Here is a 14,368-nt window from a genome sequence, read left to right on the forward strand (position 1 = left end):
TTCATATTGTGAGAAATCATGGAGACACAGACACATATATAATATAAATATGATATTCATATGCTTTCCTATATACTTCAGAAATACTTTCAGATGACACTATCCATACACTTCAATTTATATGTTCGTTAAAAAGAAAAAAAAATCAATAGGCTAGTACTCAAGATCTGTCCAATTCCTTCAAAACAAAATGCTCCTTTGAGATTTGTGGAAAGAGAACATTCACATATATGAATAACAGAAACACCTCTAAAGTGCTAATTAATTCTTTTACATCCAAGACCGGGCTTATGAGTACCTGTCGTTTGACTGAAACCAATTCCATGTCTAGTTGTCTCAGCACCGTGGTAGCAGCAGTGGCATTGGCAGAAACAGCCTCCACATCCTCTTGAGAAAGAAACATTCCCTTTGGAGGTTTCCTTTTTGCTCTATTTTTAGCTTGTGTGCTATGTTTTTCTTTTTTGACCTGAGGAACTGTCTCAGTAGGAGGAACCTGCATGATATACACAGGTGATGAATGAAACTTAAAAAAAAGTGAAAAGATCAGTAATAAACATATTTATTTCCTTAACATGGCACCAAAACAATCTAAGACAAATACCATGCCCTATCAGAACCAAATGAGATCTACAAATTCTAACAGGCAGTTCACAGACAGAATTTGGGCTACTGAGTTTTGACTACACACAATGAAACTGTGTTGCATTCCTTCTTGTACAAATACTTCCTTACTCTATCATTTCAAGCCAATGAAAATAAGAATTCTCAGCTTCCTCTAGTAATATAGAAAGAAAAAAAAAATCTGTATTCTCTCCTAGTGAGTTTTGTGGCCACACACACATCTGTATTTATCTACATGAAATTACAGCTTTTTATACACATTTTTGGATAACACAATTTTTAGGGCAACTTGTATAACTTACTCTAAAATAATATACCTTATCACTTTAAAATGCATGACGGCTATTCATTTCTGTAAAGCCAAAACCTTCAGAATTGAAACACAGTAAAATCTTGTCAAGTTAAAGAATATAACTTACTGGTAACCATTTTAAGAACAAGAAGTTTTTATAATTGCTCATAATTTCATCTTGTTAGTGCATTAGCATTCACTGATAAAGCTGAAAATACGACTTTCTGCTTCATATTTTAAAAGACTGAGCTAAAGACACTGCAAAACTATAATGGTAGTGATAATTTCTTCAACAAGTGGGTAATACAAAAATATTAGTAGGCAATAAACTGTGCTGTGTATGGGACTACGATGTTTAATAAAGATCACCAACTGACTACGTCTGTTCTAGTATCATTTTAATACTTAAAGGCTGGGCGTGGTGGTTCACGCCTGTAATCTCAGCAATTTGGGAGGCCGAGGCGGGCGGATCACGAGGTCATGAGATCGAGACCACGGTGAAACCCCGTCTCTACTAAAAATACAAAAAAATTAGCCAGGCGTGGTGGCGGGCGCCTGTAGTCCCAGCTACTCGGAGAGGCTGAGGCAGGAGAATGGCGTGAACCCGTGAGGCAGAGCTTGCAGTGAGCCGAGATTGCGCCACTGCACTCCAGCCTGGGCAACAGAGCGAGACTCCATCTCAAAAAAAAAAAAAGAAAAAGAGAAAAAAAAAATCAAGGTAGAGTAAATTTAAAAGGTTCTAAAAATTACAAAGCTCCCATTATATTATTTTAAAAAAAAGTGACTAGATTCAGAATTATGAATATACAGGCATATACATTTTACTGAGAGAGTTCTCAGGAAAAAGTCACCAAAAGGTTGACAGTGATTATGGATAATATTATAAATCACTTTTTCTTCTTTCAGTTAGCTGTATTTCCTACCTTGTCTACAAGAAACATATATTACTGATGTCATTTTAAAGTTTAGATAAATTTAGAACCTTCTGTTTTTATAGGCTTAAAATAATAACTGTTCTTATAATTTGGAGCAGACAGAACTCTCTGAGAAATTTTACTGAAACTATAGACTGTGTATTTGGAAAAATACCTCTATGAACCTACGTAAAAGTTACATGCAATTGTAGAGGTTCACGAGCCCCCTGAATCCAGAAACTACAATCTCTTGTATAATGATTTTTTTAAATGATGAGATGAAACAGTCACCATGTGAGAGAGGATGGTCCTGGCTCCTCCTGGTGTGACCAAATTGCTGCTTCTGAGTAACAAGAGGGCTGTGCCGAGTCCCTGCCAGCTCCCTGCAGTCACCCCAGGCATGGCATGGATGCCTAGGATGGGCAGACGCTGGGGCAGCTATAGCATGAATGGAGACCCTAAGGCTGCCTGGAATTCATTAGACCACTTGCTAACCTACTGAGCTAATGGCTTACGAAGAAAGTCAGTGAGGACTGCTGTTCTAGGGAACATCATTACTCATTAGTGCTATTTTCTATCCTTTAAGGCTTCCTTTATTCATATCTATTGGCAAATAAAATTATACAATCTATAAAACAAAGATAGCATTGTTGAAAAAAAGTCATATCATGTTGCTTTCCACATAGCACTTAATATATTAAGTAGAACAAGCAAGATGAATGTTTTATTTATGAAACTAGTAATAAAATTTATTTGCCTAAACAATACTGGCGCCGGGCGCGGTGGCTCACGCTTGTAATCCCAGCACTTTGGGAGGCCGAGGCGGGCGGATCACGAGGTCAGGAGATCGAGACCACAGTGAAACCCCGTCTCTACTAAAAATACAAAAAATTAGCCGGGCGTGGTGGCTGGCGCCTGTAGTCCCAGCTACTCGGAGAGGCTGAGGCGGGAGAATGGCGTGAACCCGGGAGGCGGAGCTTGCAGTGAGCCGAGATTGCGCCACTGCACTCCAGCCTGGGTGACAGAGCGAGACTCCGTCTCAAAAAAAAAAAAAAAAAAAAAATACTGGGGGAAAAAATACCTCCTTTTTGCTTTCCTTGTTTTGATCAACCTCAATGTCAATGGGATTGTTTCCATTTGTCTCTTCTAGTTCATCCTCACTGGAAGACAAGAACAAGTTATTGAATGATTATTTTGTACTAACTTTCCAAATACAAACAATGAATTGATTTAACTGAAAATTTTGTACTAATTTTACCAAATATAAATAATAAATTGATTTAATATAAAATTAGTATGTTTTCAGGCTGCTGAGATAAAAACATCTTTGTAATTCCAACAGAATACCAACTCCATAGTTCTTTCAGTCTAAGTGATGAAAAACTACTAAAATAGATTCCTAACTTCCCAATCCAGATCTAAAACACTATTGCTCTATATTTGTAAACTGAAAATATCAAAATGAAAATGCATTTACATGTTATTTTCCCATAATTATCTATTGAGGACTAGGATATGATTACTAAACAAAACTGAGAAATTATGGGAGAATAAATTTCCACTGCATTGGGAATAAACCTGCCAACAGTAAAAAAATCCTTTTCCAAGTACCATCTTTCTACCCAAGGCCACACAAAGTCTGAGGCTTTTCTGGTGTCCTGGACAACTGATGTTTTAAAATTATGTTTAATTTTAAAAAGAAAACTTACATTGGTATAGCACTTTAAACGCTTTTTGTAATATCCTGAATGTAGTATTTCATTTAATTTAAAACAAACAAACAAGAAAAGCCCTGGCGCAGGTAGGAATGTAACTGTAAAAAATGAGAAAACTAAGTCTACACTAGTCAAGTAGCCTGCCCCAGTTTGCCCACCTCACACTGCCTCTGGAATCCATCCCAGGGGACCATGGGACCATGCCCACTATGCGCCACCTCCTCCCCATCCTCCACCGAGGCAGGAGGAAGCTCTAGCCGAGGAAAGAGTGTCCACAACAAGAAAGAGCCTTCGGCTAAGGGAATTTTGTCCCAGTCCCTGCCATGACTTTCACAGGCAAGTCCTGTTAGAAAGCCAACAATTTATCAGGTGCTGCTGCAGCATCTCCATCCCTGCATCCCAAAAGTGGTTAAGGTGCACACGAGAGGTGGAGGCAAAGCACTTCTTGGCCCCATCGGGACTACTGCAAAAAAAAAGCCTCCAGGGAGTAAGAATGGAAGTGTTGGCAGGTATTCTTATTTCATACTCAAGGATATCCAATCCCACTCTGTATTATTTAATTTTGATTGCTGCTTAGTAAACTGCACCTGCTTCTAGTAACAGACTTATTACATAGACAGTAAACTAGGGAAATGAAAAAGCTTCATAAATAAACCTACTAGTATGTAAGTCAGAGGCAAAAATATGCAGATGTATCATGGTTGATAATTTTATAGGCTCTTACAATTGAAAAGAGCTTTGGAGATGTTCTTAACATCACTCTCAATTTATACTTGGGCCAAGAGCTTTGAATTCTCCAAAAGTGATACTCAACTTTCAATGTGTTCTCACATGTTACTCTTTCATTTGAAATGATAAAATTCCATCCTGAGATGGGACACCAGGGACCATATATTTCATCCTCTTTAATTTTATTTTTTATTATTAATTGATAAAAATATTACAGGAAATGTGGAAAATAGGATTTTTTAAAACCCACCTATATATCTCACCACCCTAACAAGGAAACCATTAGGTCTGCATGCTGCCTCCTGGACTTCAAACATCTTCATTTTAGAGTTAAGGAAAACAGAAGCCTGGGGAAGATGCATGTTGAAGTCACCTGCCTGTGAGTATGTACAATTTTACATATTTTAAAAAATAAATTAAAGACCTTAAACATCCCAGTGTAGCCTGTGGCATGTAAGTGGAATCTTCAGAGCTGAGATTAGAGCCCATTTCTGAGTGTGAGTACCTGGCCGTTTCCACTTCTCTATGCTACACACAAGACTGAGGAAGTGATGGTTAAGAAGTATTCACCATACTAAGCTATCCTTAAAACTAACATCCTTACTAAGAAATTATAAAATGTTTCTCTTTCTCATTCACATACAAAAAACAGATGGTCAAAAAAAGAAGCGGCAACTCTAAGTTGTATTGTATTTTTGTTTCCACATGGCAAACGTAAAAACACACCAAATGAATCCTGTAAAAATATACCATATTAAACCTCAAACTACAAAATAAAAGATTCTTTTGTATTAAAAGGAGCCACCCCTTCTAAAGGGGAAGGAAAAAAAAATGGGTCAAAGTTAACTGACTCAAAATGGAAGTTCACTGACTGCAGGAAAGACTGGTGAGAAAAAATACCTGAATAATGTGACACACTCTAATACATCTCGTGAACATGTGGTTCCACCAGGAAGGCACGGAGGGAAAACCAGTCATTCTGCCTTGCCTTTGTGTATCTGGGGCTCTTAGACAGTCCCCTAAGTGGTTAGACAACACCCCAGCCATGTGCTCACCTCTCCTCCCGCTCCCGTTTTTGTTTCCGGGCATGGCGATCCATCACACTAGTTTTAGTCCTCGTCTTCTTCCAAGAATAGTAAAATTTCACCAGACTTGCTATAGATTTATCAGGAAGCTAAACATAAAAAATGAGTTGGTTTATTTAAATATAAAAGTAATCTTTAAAAATCAAATGTTTAGATACCTTTAATAAGGATCACTCTTCTATGTCTGAAGCCATAGCCCTTTTTTCTGATAAGAAAAAATTGATAAATGAATTCTTATCAATAGATATTTTAAATTACTGAAGTTTGTAAGTGAAACTTCGTCAATAAAAGATAGTAAAATCAGTTCAAGATGAATCAAGAGTTTTCTTTTTTTTTTTTTTTTTTTTTGAGACGGAGTCTCGCTCTGTCACCCAGGCTGGAGTGCAGTGGCGCGATCTCGGCTCACTGCAAGCTCCGCCTCCCGGGTTCACGCCATTCTCCTGCCTCAGCCTCTCCGAGTAGCTGGGACTACAGGCGCCCGCCACCACGCCCGGCTAATTTTTTGTATTTTTAGTAGAGACGGGGTTTCACCGTGGTCTCGATCTCCTGACCTTGTGATCCGCCCGCCTCGGCCTCCCAAAGTGCTGGGATTACAAGCGTGAGCCACCGCGCCCGGCCGAATCAAGAGTTTTCACACACCCAATGTTCTTAAATCTTATTTTTTTAAAATTCATTTTAACACTTAATGGAAATGTCAATAAGCTTTTAAGTAGGGGTCTACCAAAGAGCTTTCCAGAATCTAAATGATAAGCCAGCTGTCCCCAGGCAGACAGAGCCCCTTGATGCACCACCTCAGACAAACATCAAAGATCCTTCGTGCCGGGCGTGGTGGCTCACGCCTGTAATCCCAGCACTTTGGGTGGCTAAGGTGGGTGGATCACAAGGTCAGGAGATGGAGACCATCCTGGCTAATACGGTGAAACCCCATCTCCACTAAAGATACAAAAAATTAGCCGGGCGTGGTGGCGGGTGCCTGTAGTCCCAGCTACTCGGGAGGCTGAGGCAGGAGAATGGCGTGAACCCTGCAGGCAGAGCTTGCAGTGAGCCGAGATCGCGCCACTGCACTCCAGCCTGGGCGACAGAGTGAGACTCTGTCTCAAAAAAAAAAAAAAAAAGATACAAAAAATTAGCCGGGTGTGGTGGCATGCGCCTGTAGTCCCAGCTACTCAGGAGGCTGAGGCAGGAGAATTGCTTGAACCTGGGAGGCGGAGGTTGTCGTGAGCCGAGATCGTGTCACTGCACTTCAGCCTGGTGACAGAGCAAGACTCCGTCTAAAAAAAAGTCCTTTGCATGGGTCTAATCTTTTGGGAGTCCCAACAAGAGGGACTGGAGTGGGTGGGGAGGGTCCAGTCACAAATGACAGGATGGGAAGTGCTAGAAGTGCTTTACTCCTGTAACCAGAAAACTCCCATCCACAGAGCAGCATGTACTAAGCTGAATCTAAAGGGGAACTTTATCAAAAATGGGAATATTTATGTTTGAGTATGATATCCCTATCTCACGTATGCTGCAGAAGAGAGTAGATAGGAGAAAAAAAATAGTTAGAACTCAGTGGTCTCATCTACTTACCATTTGTTGGATTCTATGAAAAGTTTTCCCATGAAAACTAAAGGCTTGCTCAAATAAGACTTTATCTTCCACAGTCCACTCATCTGGGAAAGGGGTAAAGTTGGGCAAATCAGCCAATGACTTTTCGATATTATGTTTATGCCAGAAGAGCATCCCAAGAGCCTACAAAAGTGATATCAGTAAAATTTTAGATCAAACAAAAAACAATGAAAATGGAAATGAGACCAGCAAAAGAAAAGTAAAAACTACTTCATATTTAGACAAACTAACTCATACACAGTGCTAAGTGGCAGACACTGTCAGAGGCCCCTTTTTCTATTCTTTATAATTGCGGTAATATACACATACTTTTTTTTCAGGTGATGTAATTTTTATTATAGGTATAATGTCTTTTAATATAGGTATAAGTATCAAGAAACAGTGAAGCAATTTAAATAAATTATTTAATTTTCAAACAATATGTAATATGTTTTAATTGGAAATTACACATACAATAAAAATATTTTTCTTGGAAATGGTAAGTATACAATTCAGGATGGTGATAACTTGTTAGGTACAGCAACAAGGGAAGGTGACATTTGTTAAGTATGGCAACATAGGTATCATCAGGGAAGTGGTCACAGAGAAACTATCTACAAATAATTCTTCTAAAATAAATTTTAAAAAATTTATTATTATTATTATTTGAGACAGGGTCTGGATCTGTCACCCAGGTTGGAGTGCAGTGGCACTCACTGCAACCTCCAGCTCCCAGGCTCAAGCAATCCTCCTTGATCGCCTCAGCCTCCCAAGTAGCTGGGATTACAGGCACATGCCACCACACCCGGCTAATTTCTTGTACTTTCTGTATAGACAGGGTTTTGCCATGTTGCCCAGGCTGGTCTTAAACAACTGGGCTCAAGTGATCTACCCACTTTGGCCAGAAGTAGAATTAGTGGATAATACGGTAATTCTATTTTTAATTTTTTAAGGAGCTGCCATCCTGTTTTCCCCACCGGGTGTACCATTTTACATTCCCACCAACAGTGAATGTCCTTGTCTCTTACAACCTTTTTAAATTTAAAGTCTATTTTGACTGATATTATTATAATCACTCCTGCTTTCTTTGGTTACTACTTGCATGGGATACCATTTTCCACCCTTTCACTTTAAAACTGTGTTTTTGGAACTAATGTAAATCTCTTGTATATAGTGGGATCCTGTATTTTTTACCCACTCTGCCTATCTCTGTCCTTTGGAAAGTTTAATCCATTTGTATTTAAAGTAATCACTGATAAGGAGGGACTTCTGTCATTTGGCTATTTGTTTTGTATATTCCTTAAAGCTTATTATGTCCTTCATTTCCTGAATTACTGTCTTTTTAGGTTGTTTTTTTTTTGAGACAGGGTTTCATTCTCCTTGCCCAGGCTGGAGAAGGAATGGCATGATCTTGGCTCACTGCAACCTTCTCCCTTCCAGGCTCAATCAACTCTCCTGTCTCAGCCTCCTGAGCAGCTGGGACCACAGATGCATGCCACCATGCGCAGCTAATTTTTTTTTGTAGAGGCAGGGTTTCGCCATGTTGCCCAGGTTGGTCTCCAACTCCTGAGCTCAAGTGATCTGCCCAAAGTGCTGGGATTATAGGTGTCAGCCACCACGTCCAGCCTCCTTTTTATGTTTTGTTGATTATTTATAGTGAAAGATTTAAATTCCTTTCTATTTCCTTGTGTATAGCTATTTTCTTTTTTTTTTTTTTTTTGAGACGAAGTCTAGCTCTGTCGCCCAGGCTGGAGTGCAGTGGCGCAATCTTGGCTCACTGCAAGCTCCGCCTCCTGGGTTCACACCATTCTCCTGCCTCAGCCTCTCCGAGTAGCTGGGACTACAGGCGCCCGCCACCACGCCCAGCTAATTTTTTGTATTTTTAGTAGAGACGGGGTGTCACCGTGGTCTCGATCTCCTGACCTCGTGATCCGCCCGCCTCGGCCTCCCAAAGTGCTGGGATTACAAGCGTGAGCCACCGCGCCCGGCCTCTATAGCTATTTTCTGAGGCTGGGCGTTGCGGCTCACACCTGTAACCCCAGCACTCCAGGAGGCCGAGGTGAGAGGATCACTTGAGCTCAGAACTTGGAGACCAGCCTGGGGAACTTAGCAAGACCATGAATCTACGAAAAACAAACAAACAACAACAAGTTAGCCAGGCATGGTGGTGCACGCCTGTAATTGCAGCTACTTGGGGGACTGAGGCAAGAGGACTGCTTGACTGAGCCCAGGGTTTTGAGGCTGCAGTGAGCTATGATCACACCACTGCAGTCCAGCATGGGTGACAGAGCAAGACCTTGTCTCAAAACAAAACAAAACAAACAAAAAGACACAAGCTTTTATTTATTTTAAATTGCACATTACGCCTTTAATACACTGATCTAGAAAGAAAGATTTAGTACAGTTATGCTCAAAATGAATACTGGGTCCACATGGCAGGGCCAAGCAATTAGAATGTGATTCGGAAATCAGTCAGTGAAAGACATACTTGGACGTGATCAAGAGGCATTTCACTGCCACAAAACAAGGTAGTGGAAGGATTCGAAAACCCATAGCAGGATGCAATCCTACCCCTTAGAGGTCAAGGAGCTTATCCCATATTGGTGTGAGGAATGGCTTCTTTTCCTTTTTTCTTTTTTTTTTTTCTTTTTTTTTTGTTGTTGTTGTTGTTGATACAGAGTTGTGATCTAGAGTGCAATGACATGATCTTGGCTCACTGCAACCTCTGCCTTCTAGGCTCAAGCGATTCTCCCACCTCAGCCTCCACAGTAGCTGAGACTACAGGCACACACTACCATGTTTGGCTAATTTTTAATTTTTTTTGGAGAGATGAGGTGTCACTACATTGCCTAGGCTGGTTTCAACCTCCTGGGCTCAACAAATCTTCCCATCTCATCCTCCCAAGTAGCTGGGACCACAGGCACACACCACCATGCCTGGCTGATTTTAATTTTTTGTAGAGACAGGATTTTGCCATGTTGTCCAGGATGGAATGGCTTATTTTCTGATGACCACATGTGGGACTATTTGAACTGCCACTAAAAATCCTAGAAGGGGGCTGGGCGCGGTGGCTTATGCCTGTAATCCCAGCACTTTGGGAGGCCGACGTGAGTGGATCACGAGGTCAGGAGTTCGAGACTAGCCTGACCAACATGGTGAAACCCTGTCTCTACTAAAAATACAAAAATTAGCCAGGCGTGGTGGCAGGCACCCGTAATCCCAGCTACTCAGGAGGCTGAGGCAGGAGAATCATTTGAACCCAAGAGGCAGAGATTGCAGTGAGCTGAGATCACACCATTGCCTGCCAGCCTGGGTGACAGAGTGAGACTCTGTCTCAAAAAAATAAAATAAAAAATAAAAAATCCCAGAAGGGTTTTTGTTTTGTATTATTTATACATACAGTTTTTTGTAAAAGTAAATCCAACACATGAACTTAATCCAGGATTGCTCTCAACCTTCTAGAGCCACCTCCCCTGGGGTCAGGGAGGAAATAGTTGTTTTTTCACATCACTGTGCAGGTTACGGTCATCTTCCAGTGGAATGAGCAGAGCTCTCCTGACAGTGGCCTGACTAGAGAAGAGTACAGGATTGGCTCCTGGGGTCAAGCAGGCTCTCTTTGCTTCTCCTCTTTGGTCTTGACAGCATGGTTCCTCCCGCAAAGGTCCTTAGTAAACAAGCCCTGGCAAAAGCCCAAGTCACTACCTCTCAACTCTCTTGGATAAGAGGAGCTTTCTCCCTGCACCAGAGGTGCTATCTGACTAGATTATACGAAGGGAGTGGGTGCAGGAGACAAAAATGATTACAATGAAAATGGGAGCCATGAGTTCCCATCTGCAGCTCCAACGTAAGATGCCTGCAGATGTGGTCAGTGTGGCATGTGCAACAGGGAGGTGAAGAGGAATGGGTTGGGCATGGAGAGTGCTCCTTGAGAGAGCAGTCAGCCTGCTGGCCTTCACTTCTTGGCCTTGCCCTGGGCAGCCACAGCTTCCATGGCTTTATGCACGGTCTCTTCATCCCCAGGAACTCTTTTTATTCAGGGGCTTGATGGGCTTCAAGTTCTTGTCCAATTTATAGACAATGGGATTACCAGTTGGCAAGTTCAGCTCCACTATGGTCTCTTCAGAGAGACTCTCCAGCAGCTTTTAACTGACAATATCTTCATTTCTCCCCCTTTACTTTTGAAAGAATCTTCTCAGATATAGAATTCTTAGTTGACAGTTTTCTTCTCTTGCTGCTTTGAATATATCAGCCCATTGCCTCTGGCTTCCAAAGGTTTTGACAAGAAATACCCTAATAGGCTTATTCAGGATCCCTTATATGTAATAGGTTAGTTCTCTGTTGCTGCTATCAAGATTCTCTGTCTTTTCAAAGTTTCATTAGGTGCTCTGGTGAGTCTCTTTGAGTTTATTCTACTTGGAGTTCACTGAGTTCCTTGGATGTTTATAATCATGTCTTTCATCAAATTTGCATAATTTTTGGCCATTATTTCTTCAAATCATCTCTCTGTCCCTATCTCTGTATCTTCCTCCTTATGCAACTTCCACATGCATATGCTAGTCCACCCGATTGTGTCCCTAGGGTACCTTAGGCTCTGTTCACTCTCCAATCTTTTCTCATCCTGCTGCTCAGACTCGAATCATTTCCACTGTCCTTTCTTCATGTTCTTTCTTGAGACTCTTCAAATCTGCCTTTAAGAACGTCTAGTGAATTTTTCATTTCAAGTGTTTAGGCTCTAGAATTTCATTTGGTTTCCTTTTAGGTTTTCCATTTCCTTACTGTTATTTCCATTTGTTCATACATCATTTTCTTGACTTTTTCTGTATCTTCCATTAGTTCTTTAAGAACATCTTTAAGATAGTTGTTTTAAAATCTTTGCCTAGCAGATCTGCCACTAAGGACTTTTCCCAGGGACAGTTTCTGTTGATTAATCTTTTTCTACTGAATGGGCATACTTTACCGTTTCTTTGTATGCTCTGTGATTTTTCTGTTAAAACCTAGACATCTGAATCTAATAATGTAGTAAACTCATAATCACACTCTCCCTCAGGGTTTGCCATGTTTTTACTACAGTTTTGCTTTCTTTTGGTTGTAGGCTTGCCTCCATGCTGAGGCTCAGCCTGAGTATAAACTGAAGGTCTTCTCTGAGGCACTGCCTTTCCCTGCCTCTGGTCATAGAACCAGCATGGTTCTAGGATCTATGCTCTTCAAGTATCACACTTTACTGCCTCAATATATAAATGAAAAAAGTAATTTATGAAAGAACAATTGTTGTGTTACTCTTTTATTTTTAAAATTATATATATTTATGTATGTTATATATATGATATATAAAGGTCTTCTCAGCTTAGAAAGAAAAAAAGTAGAAATAGAATAAGTAAACAAAAGAGGTAAGATGAGATAATCCAGCAATACTTTGCTAATGGTAATTTTAACACTGGAATTATAGGAAATTTTCATCTAATGAGCTTTTTTTTTTTTTTTTTTTTTTTTTTTTGAGATGGAGTCTCGCTCTGTCGCCCAGGCTGGAGTGCTGTGGCGCAATCTCGGCTCACTGCAAGCTCCGCCTCCTGGGTTCACGCCTTTCTCCTGCCTCAGCCTCTCCGAGTAGCTGGGACCACCACGCCCGGCTAATTTTTTTGTATTTTTAGTAGAGATGGGGTTTCACCGTGGTCTCGATCTCCTGACCTCGTGATCCGCCCGCCTCGGCCTCCCAAAGTGCTGGGATTACAAGCGTGAGCCACCACGCCTGGCCACTAATGATCATTTTTAAAGGAGAAATGATCAAGACTACCATCCTTAAGAATTCATACAGGTATATTGTGCAATCATTTAATAATTAAAAGTAGCTTCAATGACCAGGATAGAGTAATTAAATGTAAGGCCAAGTCCAAAAGAAAGGGTACAATTTCACATAATCTAAACTCTTGGTAATTTCCATCATTCAGAAAAATAAGAAACGTCAGTAACTTACAGGTTGTAAGATCTAGATTAATGCCATGGAAAGCATTAATCCAACTTGATGTGTTTAAAATAAATCATTAAAGCTGAAATAAGGTATCATCATACTTTTGCAGAAAAATAAATCTTGTGGATTTCTTATTAGTACATTCCAAACAATATTTAAAAGAAAATCTTGGCTGGGCGCAGTAGCTCATGCCTGTAATCCCAACACTTTGAGAGGCCACTTCTCTACTAAAAGTACAAAAATTAGCCAGGCGTGGTGATGTGCACCTGTAATCTCAGCTACTTGAGAGGCCGAGGCACGAGAATTACGAGAATTACTTGAACCCCGGAGGCAGAGGTTGCAATGAGCTGAGATGCGCCACTGCACTCCAGCCTGGTCGCCAGAGCGAGACTCCATCTCAAACTGAAAATGATTCAAAACAGTGAATATTAAAACACTTTAGGTAAGAATGTGAAAACATGAGTCAAAAAACATCATGATACAACCAGAAGAATGACAAATAAATCATATATTCAAATGAGAAAGCATTATGCTCAAGCATCTAGCTCCTTAGTAATCACTAAGTAATCAGTGTCCTAAAGGCTGTAGATCTGCAGAAATGCAGATATGCCTTTCAAATCAAAGGGTCCTCTAATATTTATCTTGAACAAGAAAAAGAAGACCAGAGTTTGTGTAACACTACTAGTAATTATCAAAAAGTTGCTAATGAGGAAACACTGCTACTCAATACAGAGAAGAAAAAAATATAATTTAGTTATAAATACTCATTTTTAACCAGCAAAAGAAAGAAAACCATGATATTACCTGTTCCATGTTGTACCCATGCTTTTCTTTGGCAATGGCAATGTATTCATCCACTGAAAAACAAGATGAGATGCCAGTAAACAAACTGAGGGACACAGTACACCCTATGGTCTGCTAGAATTGATATACGTGTATATTTCAGGACTGCTGACATGGTTTGGCTGTGTCTCCACCCAAATCTCATTTTGATTTGTATCTCCCACAATTCCCAAGTGTTGTGTGAAGGACCCAATAGGAGGTAATTGAATCATGGAGGATGGTCTTTCCTGTGCTATTCTCCTGATAGTGAGTAAGTCTCACAAGATCTGATGGTTTTAAAAAGGGGAGTTTCCCTGCACAAGCTCTCTTTGCCTGCCGCCATCCATGTAAAATATGACTTGCTCCTCCTCGCCTTCCACCATGATTGTAAGGCATTCCCAGCCATGTGAAACTGTAAGTCCATTAAGCCTCTTTTTCTTCCCAGTCTTGGGTATGTCTTTACCAACAGCATAAAAACGGACTAATACACTTGTCATGTACAAGACTAAAAATAAAGAACACATAGTAACAAAATGGAACCATTATAATACAGTTATTCATCCTGCAGAGAAATGTCTGAATGAATATTCTCAAATATTAATAGCAGTTATCGCCTGGTGATGAGATTATGAGTCTTC

General features: G+C 40.4%; 1 protein-coding gene across 4 annotated transcripts in view; it reads right to left on the minus strand.

Annotated features, from left to right (window-relative positions):
* The window catches only part of RCOR1 (REST corepressor 1), a 140,834-nt gene that overhangs the window by 15,737 nt on the left and 110,729 nt on the right, over positions 1–14,368 (minus strand). For all 4 annotated transcript variants that reach the window (XR_010121998.1, XR_008659321.2, XM_055288097.2 and 1 more), the window contains 5 exons: positions 13,713–13,765; positions 6,926–7,087; positions 5,327–5,445; positions 2,909–2,987; positions 299–493 (listed from right to left, as the gene is read on the minus strand). Coding sequence is in view for 2 of the 4 variants with exons in the window: in XM_055288097.2 (XP_055144072.1) it covers positions 299–493; positions 2,909–2,987; positions 5,327–5,445; positions 6,926–7,087; positions 13,713–13,765 (608 nt within the window). In the remaining 2 variants the exon portion in view is untranslated. The remainder of the gene's footprint in view (positions 1–298; positions 494–2,908; positions 2,988–5,326; positions 5,446–6,925; positions 7,088–13,712; positions 13,766–14,368) is intronic.

This window comes from Symphalangus syndactylus, chromosome 8 (assembly GCF_028878055.3).
Source record: "Symphalangus syndactylus isolate Jambi chromosome 8, NHGRI_mSymSyn1-v2.1_pri, whole genome shotgun sequence".
Lineage (NCBI taxonomy): Eukaryota > Metazoa > Chordata > Mammalia > Primates > Hylobatidae > Symphalangus > Symphalangus syndactylus.